General features: G+C 42.8%; 1 protein-coding gene across 2 annotated transcripts in view; it reads right to left on the bottom strand.

Annotated features, from left to right (window-relative positions):
- The window catches only part of LOC126236743 (patronin), a 438,638-nt gene that overhangs the window by 104,042 nt on the left and 314,898 nt on the right, over window positions 1–19,698 (bottom strand). For both annotated transcript variants that reach the window (XM_049946276.1, XM_049946277.1), the window contains 4 exons: window positions 19,546–19,650; window positions 18,922–19,049; window positions 8,238–8,630; window positions 2,020–2,207 (listed from right to left, as the gene is read on the bottom strand). In XM_049946276.1, the coding sequence (XP_049802233.1) occupies window positions 2,020–2,207; window positions 8,238–8,630; window positions 18,922–19,049; window positions 19,546–19,650 (814 nt within the window). The remainder of the gene's footprint in view (window positions 1–2,019; window positions 2,208–8,237; window positions 8,631–18,921; window positions 19,050–19,545; window positions 19,651–19,698) is intronic.

Here is a 19,698-nt window from a genome sequence, read left to right as displayed (position 1 = left end):
TCACAATATACATAAATGACCTTGTGGATGACATTGGAAGTTCACTGAGGCTTTTTGCAGATGATGCTGTGGTGTATCGAGAGGTTGTAACAATGGAAAATTGTACTGAAATGCAAGGGGATCTGCAGCGAATTGACGCATGGTGCAGGGAATGGCAATTGAATCTCAATGTAGACAAGTGTAATGTGCTGCGAATACATAGAAAGATAGATCCCTTATCATTTAGCTACAAAATAGCAGGTCAGCAACTGGAAGCAGTTAATTCCATAAATTATCTGGGAGTACGCATTAGGAGTGATTTACAATGGAATGATCATATAAAGTTGATCGTCGGTAAAGCAGATGCCAGACAGAGTCATTGGAAGAATCCTAAGGAAATGTAATCCGAAAACAAAGGAAGTAGGTTACAGTACGCTTGTTCGCTCACTGCTTGAATACCGCTCAGCAGTGTGGGATCCATACCAGATAGGCTTGATAGAAGAGAGAGAGAAGATCCAACGGAGAGCAGCGCACTTCGTTACAGGATCATTTAGTAATCGCGAAAGCGTTATGGAGATGATAGATAAACTCCAGTGGAAGACTCTGCGGGAGAGACGCTCAGTAGCTCGGTACGGGCTTTTGTTAAAGTTTCGAGAACATACCTTCACCGAAGAGTCAAGCAGTATATTGCTCCCTCCTACGTATATCTCGCGAAGAGACCATGAGGATAAAATTAGAGAGATTAGAGCCCACACAGAAGCATACTGACAATCCTTCTTTCCACGAACGATACGAGACTGGAATAGAAGGGAGAACCGATAGAGGTACTCAGGGTACCCTCCGCCACACACCGTGAGGTGGCTTGCGGAGTATGGATGTAGATGTAGATAGATGTAGATTGAAATTGGTATATTTTTTTGTGATTCAGTTCTATCTACTCTCACAACCAATATTAAAATCATTGATTGTATATCTTAAAATGGTTTTGCAGCACAAAATACTACACTTTTGGGCATCTAATGATTGGAAACGTCATTACATACCTAGAAAATTTACTCGGCATTTGAAGCTTTCTTTACAAAGAATAAAGCAGAACATCATTCTTACATCAAGCAATAAAAATAATTTTATCTATTTTGTAAAATCATAACCACTTTCCAATAGTGAGAGTCATAAATGAACTAACTTTGCTCACTTCTAGTATTAGAAGACATTTAACAACCGTCAAACCACTACTGTGATATCGATGCCACATAGTTTCAAAGGTTGGCACTACCATGAGACACCGACGGCAGCGCCCTCTAGCTGGTGCTGTGCAGCTCGACGAGCTCCGCGACTGCATCAGCCCATTTGATCAGGTGCAGCCACCCAGGACAATGTGCTTCAACTTCGCACCACCTTGCAAGTTATGTAATATGTTTGCATATGTTCATCCACTAGTAAAGGTGCTTTAAATGTATCTGCAGTACCGAGAGATTAGTACCTTTTCCTTTTCCTGTTCCTTACCCAAGCGCCGCCTCTCAGGTGGGATACAAAAACTACAATAGATTTTACCACACATTTTAGAGGCACTGAAGCCTAATGGTTTTGCAGGTCTCAATAAAACCTCAGTTCCCATAAAAAATTTGTGACATCTTCATACAGGCAGCCATTCAAATTTTAATACAGTCCTGCTGCCCCACACCCACCCACCCACCCGTCCACCCCCTACGACCCCCATCCCTCTGAGTGCGCTCACAAAATACAAAACGAACAAATTGTAATTTCAAAAAAATCTACAAATATGATTAACCATAACTAGATTAATGAACATTATAAGAAATTACCATCACAAACTGTCTGGTACCAACAAGAAATGAAACAGCAAATGAATACTGAACACTGTGTGTTTCTCAGCAATTGAAATATTATACTTGCAAACCCTTTTCACAGACAAACAAAATGAAAGACACTAGTGAAACTAAATCACTTTGGTGACAGTTGTATACAAAAACTTCAAAGCTTGGTAAACTAAAATAACGTAAGAAAGCTCCTACAAACCATGTAGATGATATCCTTGTTCACCATTGTGGTACCTGCTATCACCACCTCCATCATATGCTGTAACATGTCCCATACTATGTTTTGTTTCATGTAGTACAAAACCACCTCCTATATTCCCAAGAAGTTGCGGTGCAGGGTACGTTGGAAGCTGCTGCTGAAGGTGAATTGGTGCAGGTTGCTGATACCTGTGAATTAATAAAATGGTGTTTTACTGCAACGTAACAACTTTCAAGCCTTATCCACTTCGAAATTCCTTGACAATGATATATTAATGAATCTTATTGCTGCTGTTTCAAACCTTCTAAGAAAGCTGAGTACCTTTAGAAACTTAAACCAACAGGCCACCTCAATAATGAGCAGTTAACACTATGTTTTCTTTTTTCTCCACAGACAGGCAGAAGGGAGGAAGGGAGGGAGTGGGGGCCGTGACGAGTAGGCGGGCAGAGGAGGGGAGGGAGAGGAGAGGAGGGGAGGGAGAGGAGAGGAGGGGAGGGAGATGATGGAGAGGAGGGGAGGGAGATGATGGAGAGGAGGGGAGGGAGATGATGGAGAGGAGGGGAGGGGGTTGGAGGGAGGGGAGGGGTTGGAGGGAGGGAGGGAGGGAGGGGTTGGAGGGAGGGAGGGAGGGGTTGGAGGGAGGGAGGGAGGGGTTGGAGGGAGGGAGGGAGGGTTTGGAGGGAGGGAGGGGTTGGAGGGAGGGAGGGTTTGGAGGGAGGGAGGGTTTGGAGGGAGGGAGGGTTTGGAGGGAGGGAGGGTTTGGAGGGAGGGAGGGTTTGGAGGGAGGGAGGGTTTGGAGGGAGGGAGGGTTTGGAGGGAGGGAGGGTTTGGAGGTAGGGAAGGTGAGGAGGGGTTGGAGGGAGGGAGGGAGGGTTTGGAGGGAGGGAAGGAGAGGAGGGGTTGGAGGGAGGGAAGGAGAGGAGGGGTTGGAGGGAGGGAGGGAGGGAGGAAAGGAGAGGAGGGGTTGGAGGGAGGGAGGGAGGGAGGAAAGGAGAGGAGGGGTTGGAGGGAGGGAGGAAGGGAGGGAAGGAGAGGAGGGGTTGGAGGGAGAGAAGGGTAGGGAGGAGAGGGTAGGGAGGAGAGGGAGGGAGAAGAGGGGAGTGAGGGGGAAGAGGGGAGTGAGGGGGAAGAGGGGAGTGAGGGGGAAGAGGGGAGTGAGGGGGAAGAGGGGAGTGAGGGGGAAGAGGGGAGTGAGGGGGAAGAGGGGAGTGAGGGGGAAGAGGGGAGTGAGGGGGAAGAGGGGAGTGAGGGGGAAGAGGGGAGTGAGGGAGAAGAGGGGAGTGAGGGAGAAGAGGGGAGTGAGGGAGAAGAGGGGAGTGAGGGAGAAGAGGGGAGTGAGGGAGAAGAGGGGAGTGAGGGAGAAGAGGGGAGTGAGGGAGAAGAGGGGAGTGAGGGAGAAGAGGGGAGTGAGGGAGAAGAGGGGAGTGAGGGAGAAGAGGGGAGTGAGGGAGAAGAGGGGAGTGAGGGAGAAGAGGGGAGTGAGGGAGAAGAGGGGAGTGAGGGAGAAGAGGGGAGTGAGGGAGAAGAGGGGAGTGAGGGAGAAGAGGGGAGTGAGGGAGAAGAGGGGAGTGAGGGAGAAGAGGGGAGTGAGGGAGAAGAGGGGAGTGAGGGAGAAGAGGGGAGTGAGGGAGAAGAGGGGAGTGAGGGAGAAGAGGGGAGTGAGGGAGAAGAGGGGAGTGAGGGAGAAGAGGGGAGTGAGGGAGAAGAGGGGAGTGAGGGAGAAGAGGGGAGTGAGGGAGAAGAGGGGAGGGAGGGAGAAGAGGGGAGTGAGGGAGAAGAGGGGAGGGAGGGAGAAGAGGGGAGGGAGGGAGAGGAGGGGAGGGAGAGGAGGGGAGGGAGGGAGGGAGAGGAGGGGTGGGGTGGAGGGAGGCAGATGGGCAGAAAGAGAATAGGAGAGGGGCAGATGGGCAGAGAAGGGGTAAGGAGCAGATGGGCATAGAGAGGGAGGCAGATTCTGGGAGAAATGGACTTGCAGAAGATGGGAAGGAGTACATACCCAGGCAGGTACTCAGCTAGTTTTTCATGGTCCTCATCTTTTACTTTGGTTTCAATGTCATTTGTACACGCATAAGTCCTGATAATGGTAACTTTGTGGCCATATTTTGAGCTCTTTACAGTCTTTATCCTATCATCAATTTCCTCCCAGTATTTGATATCTCTTCTGAGCTTCTAATGGACAGCTATTGAAAGCCCTCTCTTGGCTTTTTCCTTGTTTCTAACATCACTGTAAAAATGAAAGTAATATGCTCATTTTCCCTTTTCCTTCCCCTTTACACCTTTGTTTCATTAAGGAAACACACATCTAACTGAAAACTTCCTTGTTCTTGGAATACTTCTCTTTTCTTTGTACCCAAACCCTGCGCTTTACACACATCTTATATTGTTTTGGTCTTATCAAATTAATTTGCAAGCCAATTTCCAAACCTGCTTTTTTAAGTTCTTCCATTTGTTGTTGAAGGTTATCTGCACTTTCATCAGAAAAACTACAGTGGTTCAGGTATGTCCCATCAATATATATTTATTATTTCACCACTTTAGGTATGTGGAAACTTCATCTAGGACTAATGAGTATGGTTTTTGGATATGGCATCTCCTTGCACTATCCCTCTTTCAAGTGTGAATTACTCAGCATTCTGGTGATGTTTATTGGAACTTGGCAAATGAAATCTTCATCATATTAACATATGTCAAATGAATCATTTGTTTCTCAAGGTTGTAAGTACAAGTATCATTAAAGTAACATCAATAGTGTTATCAAAATCTAGGAATACCAGATGAAACAACAATTCATATTCATTACTCTGATCTGTAATGCATTCACAAGCTGCAAATAGTCATTTGCACTATATCCACTTCTAAAGTCAACTTGTTCCTTTGCGATCCAGTGTAGTTTCTGTGCACCTGACAATATTTTAATGAATATCTTTTACATTATGGACAGGGGGCTGATGGGTCTTATTTGATGTCACGTTTTCTTGCGTCTCATGAAGACCAGACCCCACATTCTGCAAGTTCCTATTATATCTGTTTGCCTCCAGTTTTAACCATCTCAATTGAAACATCATTGACCTCCAGTCATGGTTCAATTCTTCATAACTAGCTCTCCCTGTCTCATTTGTCATTACTTCCCAAATATAATTATTTTCAGAATGAGGTATTTGTGTTCTTATTCATGTCTTGAACTACACAAGTTTGAATGACATCTTTCAATGCTTACTCAGTTGGCTTGTTGCCATTAGTTAATGTTTTGTTTGCAATCTTGACTGATAAAATAAGGTATCCATCCAACATAAATTTCTGTATTAATATTTTTCTTTCTTAATGGTTTCATCACACTCTCTCAAATCCATTAAAAGAAACTGAAAAATTGTTTTGTTCGACTGAGCATAATCTATCACATTCCTATTACAATTTGCTTAAATATCTAATCACCTTTATAACACCTGCTTTGTTGAATATGACATATCATTTTCTTTTGCTTCCTTCTTTTGCCATCTGCACATGTACCTTTGTCCAAGAAAGCTGATTTGTTAATTCAAATGGAAAACAATAATTTCTTCTGAAGCACTTTGAAAAATACTATTCACGTGGAACATCTCTCACAAATATTACGAGGTAAAGTCTCCTGATAGACATTATATTACATTATTTAGTTTCGTAAAAAATATTAATAGTGGTGACATTCAATTTTTGGTAAAATATGATTATATGTAACATTAAATCAGATTGCTTGCTGGATAAAAAAAGTACCTATGTGACAGGAAATGCAGTTAGCACCATGGAGCACAAGGAAATTTAATAGAACAACAAGAAGCAGGAAGCATGTGCAAAAACATCAGGTGGGAATTGCTTACATGGAAGGAACAAACTTTGTAAGATTATCACTGTATGTCTAAAATTCTTAATTTCAGTGATGGTTAGTAACACCACTACTTTTAACACATTTTATATAACATCAGTTGCATCATTAGCCATGTGTGTATGCTGTAGCAGATTTGCTCTTAAAGTGTACATCTTTTTTGATGAACATTTAAAAACATGAAAGGAAACATTTGTATCAGGGTAAGAAAATGCCAACTGGCATGAGATTGCTAGCATTTATCAAGAAATTTAGCCACATAATTGCAGTTCGACAACTGTGAGATACAGAAAGTTATTTCACTGTCTTGTTTAACACTTTCTTTGAAATCTGGAACAGGATTAACAAAAAATTCATCCTTAATTCTTGTTCTATCACTGTGGTTCACTAAAGCTAAAAGATGGCTGCCAGAGTTATTTTTATTATGACATCTTGATGAGAATGAGTCATATGCACATTCATAATACACTCCTGGAAATGGAAAACAGAACACATTGACACCGATGTGTCAGACCCACCATACTTGCTCCGGACACTGCGAGAGGGCTGTACAAGCAATGATCACACGCACGGCACAGCGGACACACCAGGAACCGCGGTGTTGGCCGTCGAATGGCGCTAGCTGCGCAGCATTTGTGCACCGCCGCCGTCAGTGTCACCCAGTTTGCCGTGGCATACAGAGCTCCATCGCAGTCTTTAACACTGGTAGCATGCCGCGACAGCGTGGACGTGAACCGTATGTGCAGTTGACGGACTTTGAGCGAGGGCGTATAGTGGGCATGCAGGAGGCCGGGTGGACGTACCGCCGAATTGCTCAACACGTGGGGCGTGAGGTCTCCACAGTACATCGATGTTGTCGCCAGTGGTCGGCGGAAGGTGCACGTGCCCGTCGACCTGGGACCGGACCACAGCGACGCACGGATGCACGCCAAGACCGTAGGATCCTACGCAGTGCCGTAGGGGACCGCACCGCCACTTCCCAGCAAATTAGGGACACTGTTGCTCCTGGGGTATCGGCGAGGACCATTCGCAACCGTCTCCATGAAGCTGGGCTACGGTCCCGCACACCGTTAGGCCGTCTTCCGCTCACGCCCCAACATCGTGCAGCCCGCCTCCAGAGGTGTCGCGACAGGCGTGAATGGAGGGACGAATGGAGACGTGTCGTCTTCAGCGATGAGAGTTGCTTCTGCCTTGGCGCCAATGATGGTCGTATGCGTGTTTGGCGCCGTGCAGGTGAGCGCCACAATCAGGACTGCATACGACCGAGGCACACAGGGCCAACACCCGGCATCATGGTGTGGGGAGCGATCTCCTACACTGGCCGTACACCACTGGTGATCGTCGAGGGGACACTGAATAGTGCACGGTACATCCAAACCGTCATCGAACCCATCGTTCTACCATTCCTAGACCGGCAAGGGAACTTGCTGTTCCAACAGGACAATGCACGTCTGCATGTATCCCGTGCCACCCAACGTGCTCTAGAAGGTGTAAGTCAACTACCCTGGCCAGCAAGATCTCCGGATCTGTCCCCCATTGAGCATGTTTGGGACTGGATGAAGCGTCGTCTCACGCGGTCTGCACGTCCGGCACGAACGCTGGTCCAACTGAGGCGCCAGGTGGAAATGGCATGGCAAGCCGTTCCACAGGACTATATCCAGCATCTCTACGATCGTCTCCATGGGAGAATAGCAGCCTGCATTGCTGCGAAAGGTGGATATACACTGTACTAGTGCCGACATTGTGCATGCTCTGTTGCCTGTGTCTATGTGCCTGTGGTTCTGTCAGTGTGATCATGTGATGTATCTGACCCCAGGAATGTGTCAATAAAGTTTCCCCTTCCTGGGACAATGAATTCACGGTGTTCTTATTTCAATTTCCAGGAGTGTAGTTTACCTGTCTTGCGACAAAGATGTATACATCAGTGGTATCAGAGTCACAAGTGTTCAGGAAAGGAATATACATAGCATCGCAAACTACTGCTTATGGTGTCGTTAAACACTACAAAGAAGGAAATAACTTATACTTCTCCTCCTACGAAGATTCCCTACACACACACACACACACACACACACACACACACACACACACACAAAGAAATGTAATAAAACATTTACTAGACTTTTTCATCCAACTTCTTGTGTATGATAGATTAAATTTGAACATTGGTATTTACACAGCCTGTACTTTTAGAAAAACCACTGAAAATACTGGAACATCTGCAAACTCTCATGGAGCCCCACTGACTGCTAAAAAACAGCATAAACTCCTGCAGAATGAAATATATCTTAAAAAATAGATATTAAAATCTGAAAGTGAATAGTTTCAATTATAGAAGCAAATTAAAAAAAAAAAGAACCTGGTTGTATCTGTCCATAAAGGCCGTTGGGGAGGTTCCTGGTAGCTCACTAATTCTGGAGGCAAAACAGGAACTTGTTGTGCCCAAGTGCGCCGTTGTGGCTGTGGTTGTGACTGCGATTGTGTCTGCAGAGGTGAAAGATTTTGAAACTGCTGTTCATGAAGGAAGAATTGGCCATGGTGATGTTGCATGAGCTGCTGCTGCTGTTGCTGCTGCTGCTGTTGTTGTTGTTGGTGTTGATGCTGGTGCAGCTGCTGTTGCTGTTGGTGTTGGTGCTGCAGCAAGTCCTGCATCTGGTGTTGCTGCTGGTGCTGCACCAAATCCTGCATCTGGTGTTGCTGTGATGCCAATCTTTGTATATCAGCCTGGAGCTCATGTAAACTTGAATTCATCCTAAAACAATATTTTTCCTCATTTTTAAATATTCCTGATATTATAATTATGTGGCAAAATTGAAATTACTTCTTGCTTACATTTTTTCCAGGAACAACTGTTTCCTGAGTTACAGAAGTTTTTAAAACAACATATGAGTAAGGCTATAAATATCGTAAGAGCTAAAAAGAATTGTGTATAACATAAATTTAATGTCCTTTAAAAACTTTTGATTATCCACACACTAGTGTAGAGAATTTAGATGATAAAATTAACTTCAAACCCAAAATGAAATAATATGTGCTTGACATCTCTTTCTACTAAATAGAAGGATTTCAGAAAACATAGTAATAATAATAATAATTTTGTGTGTGTGTGTGTGTGTGTGTGTGTGTGTGAGAGAGAGAGAGAGAGAGAGAGAGAGAGAGAGAGAGAGAAATTATGAAAACCATGTTAATGATGAGAAGACAAAAGTGGTAAGAAAGAATGTTAAATATGTAAATTTGCACTTTGCTCTCCACACTGGAAAAAGGATGGAAAAGCGAGTTTGTCAGCTATCAGTATCTTTTATGTGCCTAGTAAATTGTCTAATCATAAACTGGACAGATATTTTTTACAATATTTTACAAATAATCTTTTTCAACTCTTCCAGTATCCAGTGTAATTTGAGCAATGTTACACAGTAGGCTCAATTTTTTAAAAAAGCTGCAAGTAAACAAAGAAGTAACATGTTTCATTATCCACACTGAAGAACTATAACATTTTTCACAGTGGTAAATTACTTTAAGAGCAAATCTGAGAACTATCACCGGAGAAAAACTGATGTGCTTATAGGTCTTGAGCTACACATTTTAGAGCCCAAGTTTACTAGACGTTTTTTATTTGAATGACTGTTTCTGTCATATCTCTGAATATTTATAATTCCTCCTGGGGACACCCTGTGTATGTTCAATTATCTATCATCATGCCTGGAAGTAAGAGACATCCTACCCCTGATGGTCTCCACCCCTTCTAGGACTGTCTTCCACCTCCTACTTTATGTACAGAACATTGTGGTCCATTCCTATGCCACTCCCATTCCTAACCCATTACCACAGGGATCACATCCCTGTGGAAGACCCAGGTGCATTATCCCCCAATTACTCATCCAACAGATCCTCCTCTGGCCCTGTCACAGGCTTATTGTATTCAATCAGAGGCATGGTCACCTGTGAAAACAACAATGTCATACCAGTTCTGCCATAATCACAGTACAGAATCTAATGTGTGTATGACCACAAATTGGCTGTCCACCAGAATGAATGGCCACAACTAAACTGTGGCCAAGAACAGAGTTGATCACCCAGTGGCGAAATATGCTGCTGAGCACAACATGCTCGAATTCAATGGCTCCTTCACAACCCATGACACCTGTATCCCTCCATCCAGTACCAGCTTCATTGTCTTACCAATTCTGATGTTCTAGCTGACAGACGCTTATTGCTCACAGTCTGTAACTGATACAAGTATCTGTAGAATAATAGCATTTTGTTCAATATATATGCAATTAAATCTGGTAATATGGGTTTCCGTTAGTAGCGAGTACCTATACTGCATACGATTCAGTTAGATAATAATTAAATGTTGCCCTGGCCGTTTTGTGTAGGCTCATTATTGTAGTGATGCCACTGATGACAAAAATCATAAAGTTCTTTTAACAGTCACATAATGCTAAAAGTATTAAGAACAATAATCTCAATAAACTGAAAACAGTGTCTTTTAATATTTTCCAATTTATATAAGGCCAGAGATACAGTTTTTTTTTATTAATAGTAATATCTACAAATGTGTACACTGCCATTGCATATAGGCAGCTATCCTGGAGCATCAAGCCCCACTGAAAAAATAATTAAGCAATTCATTTAATGGATTATCGTGTAATATTAAAGAAAGACTTTTAATCCATTGTGAGTAAGATGGATGTCTTCATGTTGGGATATGGATGACATTTCTGGTGATAACACCCTGAGAAAAATTAGCCGTGGCTTTTAACAAGCATTTCATACAATAGGAATAATGGCACAGATATCGTTGTATGAAGCAGTATTCAACTTAAATTCATTTTAAAAAATTATGCGATAATGCACGTCATGAAATCTAGTCCTTGACACTTCTACTGTTCTACATCTACATACATAACTCCAGGAGCCATCACATTGTGCACGAGGGAGGATATATTGCACCACTATTATTCACTTCCTTTCCTGTTCCACTCGCAAATAGTGTGAGGCAAAAATGACAGTCTATATGTCTCTCTACGAGCCCTAATTTCTCCTACCTTCATAATCATTATGCAAAATGTTTGTTGGCCACAGTAGAATCATTCTGCAGTCAGTTTCAAATGCTGGTTCACTGAATTTTGTCAACAGTGTTCTTCAAAAAGAATCTCTTAATCAGTGGTTTCCTTCACTTCTAAATTATTTACATTGAGCACATGAAATAATGAATAAGTTTCAGTTGTGATTGGATTCACTACTTCCTACCAGACAGAGCTCAACAAACCAGTCAACAATGTCCCAAGCTAAGCAAGGCTGTTTTTAGTCAATCATGTTGTTTGTAGGTCCATCTGAACATCATAAACCCACAGTGAAACACAGAATGACCTGCAGAGAATCAACACTTGGTGCAAGATGTAGCAGTTATGCTTAATGTAAATATATGTACTATATTGTGCATAATTAAGTAGAAACAACCACTATTGTTTGATTACAAACAGAATAATAAGCAAACATACAGTGTCTGGGAGCAAACATCTGGAGCGACCTAAGTAAGTGGATCGATCACATAACAAAAACTGGTGGAAAACAGAAGCATAACTAAGATTCACTGGAAGACTTTTTAGAAAATTTAAATATGACAATGGAAATTCCTTTGTGGGGTATGAATAAGTGAAGAGATAATGGTAAGAACTTGAAGAAATGAGGTACTGAGCTGTCAGTAGGTACATACACAAGGCTGACAATGGTTTCGGTCTTTTTTATGTGCCTCAACTCAGGAGGTTAATTCATTCATGAAGGAAATGGGTTACAAGACCTATGTTTGATTGTTTCTTTAGTATTGCTGGTTAATCTCTGTGACCATTATCAGTTAGCATTTATAAAGGAGATACAGAATATCCAAAGAGAGTGGGTACATCTAGTAAATGTGAGAATTTCAAGGCGATGCTCATCCAAAGTCAGTGGAAAATGCTACAATCCTGCACTTGAGTTCCAAGACAAGCGAAGCAACATATTACTTCCTTCAACATGCCTCTCACAAGAGGACTACAATGGGGAGAATCAGGTCTTATTAACAGTCTGCCTTCCCATGCACCATTCATGAACAGAACAGAAGAAAGGGGGGGATTTGTAATGTGCCCTACTACTTGATTTATTCTTTTTTACTAACAGAGCACTTTTTTAACACTTCAATTATTTTTAAGGAAATAAAAAGTGCCAATGCTCCTATCTTTCATCTTGATTGAACAGTAATAAGATAGAAATGTCACAACTCACTGTCCTGCCATTTGGAAAAAAAGTTCCCCAAACATTCGACCTAATGTATCAAATGCAAACAAACACGTAACTGAGGTGCAGTTCATGTGTTTACATGTGCACTTTAAGCCCAACAGTCTGTGCTGTTTCCGTGATCGGAGCTATATAGACTTACACAATGTATACAACACTTGGGAGACGTGAATGTGGTTCTTGCTTATGGCAAACATTGCCAAGTTAGAGTGACAGTGCAGTTGTATGCTGTAAAGTGTCAAGATCGTTAAAAGGTTTAAAAAAAAAAATTCAAGAAACTGGAAATGTCAAGAAAAAAAATTGCAAAGCAAAATAATAGCAACTGATAAGAGATATTCAAGTAAAATTTTAGCAATGGTAACAAACAACCCACATGTCACTATGAGGCAGCTTGACTATGTGAGAGGGCTTAGCCACATGACTGTTCTGCAATACCACTTCCAAATCATTCCTTTTTTTAGCATTTTGCTTCATCAACGACTTTCAAAATCTGTTACGGTTCTCCAAAAGGCTTCTACAAAAACTACAATGTGAGACTGTGCTTCTATGTAACATACTGTTTACGCATGAAGCACTATTTACCAACCATGGGCAAATCTAAATAACCATAAATATCTACAGTTCCTTACAGACATACTTGTGCAGTTATTGGTACATATTCCAGTGGATATAAGGCATTTCATAAGGCATCAACTGACAGATGATGTACGTACTGGTGAGGTTAAAATGTTTAAACTACACTGTTGACAGTTCCTCAATTTCGCATCAAGCTGAGAATAGTTACCAGAGACGAATGACACAAAAGTCAAATCCCACTGAACCTGACTATATCTGAGAATCAAGAAAACCATAAGACAGAAGCAGGAAGAGGTGAGAGTGAGATAAAAGTGTAAAGGTGGATGAGTTGACCCACCCAGAAAGCAGCTGGAGGCTGCTCCAAGACTTGTTAAGTGACTGGAGAAACACCCTCTGCATCTGACTGTGGCTTTCACACCCTCAATTACAACAAAAAATGTAACTACACAGATATATCTAAAAACACAGATGATGTGATTTATCGAACGAAAGCGCTGGCAGGTCGATAGACACACAAACAAACAAACACAAACATACACACGAAATTAAAGCTTTCGTAACAAACTGTTGCCTCATCAGGAAAGAGAGAAGGAGAGGGAAAGACGAAAGGATGTGGGTTTTAAGGTAGAGGGTAACGACTCATTCCAATCCCGGGAGCGGAAAGACTTACCTTAGGGGGGAAAAAAAAGGACAGGTACACACACACACACACACACACACACACATCCATCCGCACCTACACAGACACAAGCAGACAGATATCTGTCTGCTTGTGTCTGTGTAGGTGCGGATGGATGTGTGTGTGTGTGTGTGTGTGTGTGTGTGTGTGTGTGTGTGTGTGTGTGTGTGTACCTGTCCTTTTTTTCCCCCCTAAGGTAAGTCTTTCCGCTCCCGGGATTGGAATGACTCCTTACCCTCTCCCTTAAAACACACATCCTTTCGTCTTTCCCTCTCCTTCCCTCTTTCCTGATGAGGCAACAGTTTGTTGCGAAAGCTTGAATTTCGTGTGTATGTTTGTGTTTGTTTGTGTGTCTATCGACCTGCCAGCTCTTTTGTTCGGTAAGTCACATCATCTGTGTTTTTAGATATATTTTTCCCACGTGGAATGTTTCCCTCTATTATATTCATAACTACACAGATAAGTTGATAAAATCTCAGAAAAGAAAACAAACATTGATGATGAGACAATAAACAAACAATAGATGTCAAAGAAGAAGAAGAAGAAGAAGAAGAAGAAGAATTAAAAATGTGGCACCCGATTTGTAGAGGACGGGGCCCAGCCTCCGCAAATAGGCTCTTCACAGGGTTAATTCAAGAGGCACCTGTTGCAAGTTGGACTCCACAATGGTGTACTGTGTCCTTCATCCGCAACATTGAAGGTGATTCTGAGCCATGCACCAAGCTACCATAATCACGATGTGACAGGATCTGAGCTTTGTAGCATCACAGAAGTTTAGAGTGGTCTGCAACCCAGCTGGTGTTACTGAGACAGTGAAGAGCACTAAGGTGAGACCAGCACAATTGCTTAATGCTGTTGAAGATGAGGAAGCCATGTCAACTGGGTATCAAAGTACAATCCCTGTAAGTGATAAGACTCTACCACATTGAGCACTTGGTCACTGAGGTAGAGTTCTGGTTCTGGATGGAAGGTATGACAGGGACAATAGTGCGTGATACATGTCTTGGTGGCACAAACTGGAAGCCATGGGTGAGAGTCCAGGCCTGTGCCTTTTATATGGCAAACTGCAGTCAGTGCTCAGCAACACGCCCAGTTAAGAAGCAATAGTCGACGCAAAAGGTTTCAGCACACAAGAACGGTGACACTTTAACCCCACAGCTGCAGGTAGACCTTTGATCGCCACCAGAAAGAGGCATGCTCAATAAAGAGCTCTGTGTGATCCTGTTCTCTTGTTGGTGGTGGGTACTGTGGAAGAACTAATTTTGAACTGGAAAATACAGTGGGACAAGAAGTTCCAGATATAAACTGGGAGAGGGGCCCTTGAGATGCAGGGTAGCGAGAATGTGATGACACCATGTAATGTCATAAGCCTTTTGTAAGTCGCAAAAGATATAGATAAAAATGTTGATGCCAGGCGAAAGCTGACCAGATTACAGACTCCAGGCAGGCCAAATTGTCAGCAGTAGAATGGCCTTGGCAAAACCCGCCCTGGGATAAAGCAAAAATCCCCAAAACTAAAGGTACCAACACACCCGTTGGCTCACCATGCGTTTGAGCAATTTGCAGAGAACATTAGTGAGGCTAACTGGGAGATAGCTGTCAATCTCAAAGGGGTGTTTACCCAGTTTCAGTACTGGGTCAGTCAGGCTCTCTCACCAATGATGAGTCAGGAACTCACCCTCGCTGCTCCAGATACAGTTGAATATGGCAAGGATGTGATAAGTGTTTGATTATTTGGCTGTGTGTGCAGTCTAGCCATGGAGTTGTGTCAGGGCAAAGGGTGAGGGGTGAGGGCACTGACAAATTCCCACTCACTGACTGGAACACTATATGCCTCCAGGTGACATGTAGTAAATGGTAAGCGAAGTCACTCTACCCACTGTTTAACGACACAAAATGCAGGCTGATAATTCTCAAACAAAGAGGCTCAAGTGTAATGGAAAGCAAGAGGTTTGGCGACAGCATTTCAGGGCCATGTAGACAACACAGAGAGATAGCACGTACACCTTCGAGGGACTGGTGTCCACAGAGACATAACATCTTTGCCCAAACCAATGAATGAGGGATATGTGGTCCAATGGTAGAAACATACCGTTCCCAGCATTCTTATATCTGTCATTTCATGAGGCGGTGGACTGAGGAATGACGCTGTTTAAAGGCAGTGAGGTGCAGCATTGATTAATGTCACTTGTTGCATTGGAAAGACCATCTACGACCTCTAATGGTCACGGTGATTTAAGGTGGCAAAAAGACACTGTCTTCAGAGGGGGTGGGGGAGGAGGGGTCATAAGGTACAGGGGACTGCTACATCAGCTAGCAATAGAATGGCTGCAGTTGTGCTCTGGACAGTCACATCGGTAACTCCATGTGGCAGGATGTGAAGGGTGGCGGATCATCCCAATCAGCTTTGTAGAGAGACCATCTGCATGGACACCCTGGCGAATGATGCCGAGGGAGGGTCAGGACAATCTGAGAAGAGGACCTGGGCTGCAAGGGGAAAGATCAATAGTAGAATAAGATCCATGTGCTCCTTCTTGGAGGACTACTACTTGTCCTTCATATCATTAGATGATTTTGCCTTTACAAGTGCTTGTCTGTCCCATATTCTGGGACAGAGGAGGAACATAAAATCTTACAACCCGCAACCAGTGTCTGCTTCAGCAACTGGCTGTTATCTTGGGGCAGGTTAGCAGAGTCCTGGGAAGGGAGCATCCGAGGGGACCCCTTCCTGGTATGAGGTGCTGGAAGAAGACGTTAACTGGGGGTTGGGGACCGTCATCCAAAGTGGTAGGGAGTACACACTCTCAAATGGGGTGTTGGTTGGTTGGTTGGTTGGGAGGAGAGGACCAAACAGAGAGGTCATTGGTCCTGTCAGATTAGGGAAGGATGGGAAAGGAAGTTGGTTTTGTTCTTTCACAGCAACCATCCCAGCATTTACCTGAAGTGATTTGGGGAAATAAGGGAGAACCTAAATCAGGGTGGGCAGATGTGGGTTTGAACCTTCATCCTCCTGATGCAAGACCAGTGTGCTAACCACTGCGCCACCTCGCTTAGTGAGGCAAGCATTAAGAGGAGGGCTCCCAACCACCAGGGGAGCAGGTATAATTGAGTGACCCAAGGGTCTGACGAAGAAGGCACAAAGGATGACATTGTCAAAGCCATAGTCTACACTATCGTCACATGTGTAGGATGTAGACGACCATATTTCTTCTTGTACTTTTGATGCATGAGTCAGTTAACAGTCTTTTATTCTTAGAATTTCTTTTCTCATTGGAAAATAGTGGAGTCCAGTGAACAGGAGGAAGGTGCTTCCTGCAGCTGATCCAGACAGGGCACAGGGTCACTGACATCCACAATCCCTTCCTTAATCAGTATGGACTCACTTTTCGTTTTTGAAAGCACTGCTACTTACCCAAACTTGTCCTAGAGATGCTGAACAAAGAACAGTGGTTTTGTAACCTAAAAGCAATCCCTGTTGGGCTTAGTGCAAACTAAGTATTGGGGGAAGTATTCCTCACTATGTCTCTGAGACCTATAGCCTTTAGATGGAGTAGCCAGAGAAGAAAACATTGAGGGATCATATCTCTCTGCATTATAAACATTCTTACCTCATGCACGAGACTTCTGCAATGGTGCCACCTGCTCCAAACGAGGTTTCTTTCCATGAGAGCCACACCAAAGGTTACCTGGCCACCAGAGTTGCCTGGAGTCCCCATTCCCCAGTCACAATGGGCAAATATTCCTTGACATGCAAGGGGAGTTTGCAGCTCAGGCACCAACAGCGCACAATCTGCCTGGTCAGGGGAATAACACTGTACAGTTACTTGATGTCCTTTCACCCACTCCCCTCCACAATGGAATGCCTTCTGTGATGCATTTAGGTTGTAGAATCTTTGCAAGAAAAAGGGCACAAACAAAGAAAGGAAGAAAATGTGGAATATATGCCACATTGGGCGACCTTCCCTGCGTGACACACTTATGCATAATTTGGAAGAGAGATGGCAGGCCAAAAACAACAAGGGGACCATATAGTTAAGAATGAAAAGTTTTACAATGCCAGCAGGAAAGAAAACTAATGTCCAAAATCACAAATTCAAATGACCCTAAGCACTATGGGACTTAACATCTGAAGTCATCAGTCTCCTAGACTTAGAACTACTTAAACCTAACTAACCTAAGGACATCACACACATCCATGCCCAACACAGGATTTGAACCTGCGACCATAGCAGCAGCGCAGTTCTGGACTGAAGTGCCAGAATCGCTCGGCCACAACAGCTGGCTCCAAAATCACAAACCACATCCATGCACTACTGGCACCAAGAAGGCTATCTAATGGAAAGTCAGAGGGGAGAAAAGAATAGTAAGCTAGACTTGCAGCATAGAAAATGAAATATTGCTGCAAGTTGTAGGGCCCCACAGTGGCAGAGCATGAACTCAACATAAGAGATGCAGGCCAGCTGGGGGGAATATGATGGATGTCTCATCTGTTCTGCACATATTACTTATGGACCTTCTTTTCAGGACATTTGGAGATCACTGATTGGTTATTTGGGAAACACAAACTGACCTGCATGTTCACAATGCTTAACATCACTGAACTTTTATCTGTAACGAAAACTAAAAACAAACAAATCAACAACTCCCGTAAACATGAAATGACAAACTGCACATGTCTGCAGTGTGTCCAGTCCAGATGAAATTCAATACGCTGCAATGTCCATCTAGGATTGCTTTATAGCATGAATCACTGCTCACAGTCATCATTTTGGGACAGTGATATGACAGCCATAATAATAATAATAATAATAATAATAATAATAACAATAACAACAGAGACCTTATCTGAGTTGTATGTCTGATTAAATTTGGTACAGTGAGACAGAGGTCTGTGAGATTTCTTCTCATAATGGCAGGATAATGGTTTGCAGCATTGTAATTTTGTTAGTACTCATCACATTCCATAAATGAGGAAGAGATTAGTGTTTAACACCCCATCAACAACGAGGTAATTAGAGACTGAGCACAAGTTCGGATTAGGGAAGTATCAGGAAGGAAATGGGCATTGCCCTTTTAAAGGAACCATCCTGGCATTTGCCTGAAGCAATTTAGGGAAATCACAGAAAAAAATAAATCAAGATAGTCAGACGCAGTTTTGCATCGTCATCCTTCTGAATGCGAGTCCAGTATGCTAACAACTGCACCATCTCGTTCAGTCCACAGATAGAAGAAGCACATAAAATGATAGAGAGGGTGTTCGGTATGTCAATTTGGCAGCTCTAAACATTAAAAATTACTTGAAATGTCTAACTTTGCCACACTGCCTGCTGTAACTTAACAAAAACCACTCCTTGATATTTACTCATTCTGGATACATTCAGGCTGGCTTGTCTTAGCTGGTGTATTCTGTAGAATGCATTAATGAATGAGGTGAGAGCTAAGATTGATCACACAAATGAGTATGAGACCTACCAATAAAGTGAGTTCAAACTTTCAGATTAAGAGAACTTACTGTGCAATAGACTGCTGATACTGCTCCATATCCATATTTTCAATATCAGGAGTCTTCCTTTCTTCTATGTATGGTGCTGTATTGTCTAACCACTTATGTTCAACAGAATTAACATCTTCTGATATCTCCTGATGAAGGAAAGGAGAAATACATACTGCTATTATTTAACAAATAACATTTCATTAGACACAATGACTAGTTCACCTACATTAACATCTGCTGCAACTAAGAAACTAGGAAACAAAATTAAATGAAATCAGACAAAAAATTAAATCTGTGAAAAGCAAACTGCCACATTTAAAACAAATAGACAGTTTAACTAAATAATTGCCTAACTTAAACATGTTATTAAAATGTTGATTTGTAAAGATTTGGAATTAACATTGTGTTAGTCATGTTAGTGGTGTTACTACAAGCAACAGAATAACGGCCAGAAATGTTAAGAAGGTAATTAGGTTCTGGGTATGAGTGGCATGTAAAGAGGTGTTAGCACAAATAAAAGGAAAAAGTGTCAGACAGTGCTGAGAGGGGTGTCTGTTCCACAGAATCAACACCATGAACTAAAAGCCTTATATTAGATGCACAATTGAGACTAGAGGTGCCAGTGAAAAATTACACCCATACCTGCAATGAGTAAGGTCTCTGGGGTTTAGCCACATTTTCTACCATGTCTCCATTTGAATCCTTTCCAGAATCTGAATCTGGAGTTTTTACAAGCGTGTTCTTGCCCTGAAAGCATGTCATGAGTTATCACTCGAAAAATCCCTACGTATCTGA

This window comes from Schistocerca nitens, chromosome 2 (genome assembly GCF_023898315.1).
Source record: "Schistocerca nitens isolate TAMUIC-IGC-003100 chromosome 2, iqSchNite1.1, whole genome shotgun sequence".
Lineage (NCBI taxonomy): Eukaryota > Metazoa > Arthropoda > Insecta > Orthoptera > Acrididae > Schistocerca > Schistocerca nitens.
This window is presented reverse-complemented; position numbering and strand designations above follow the sequence as displayed.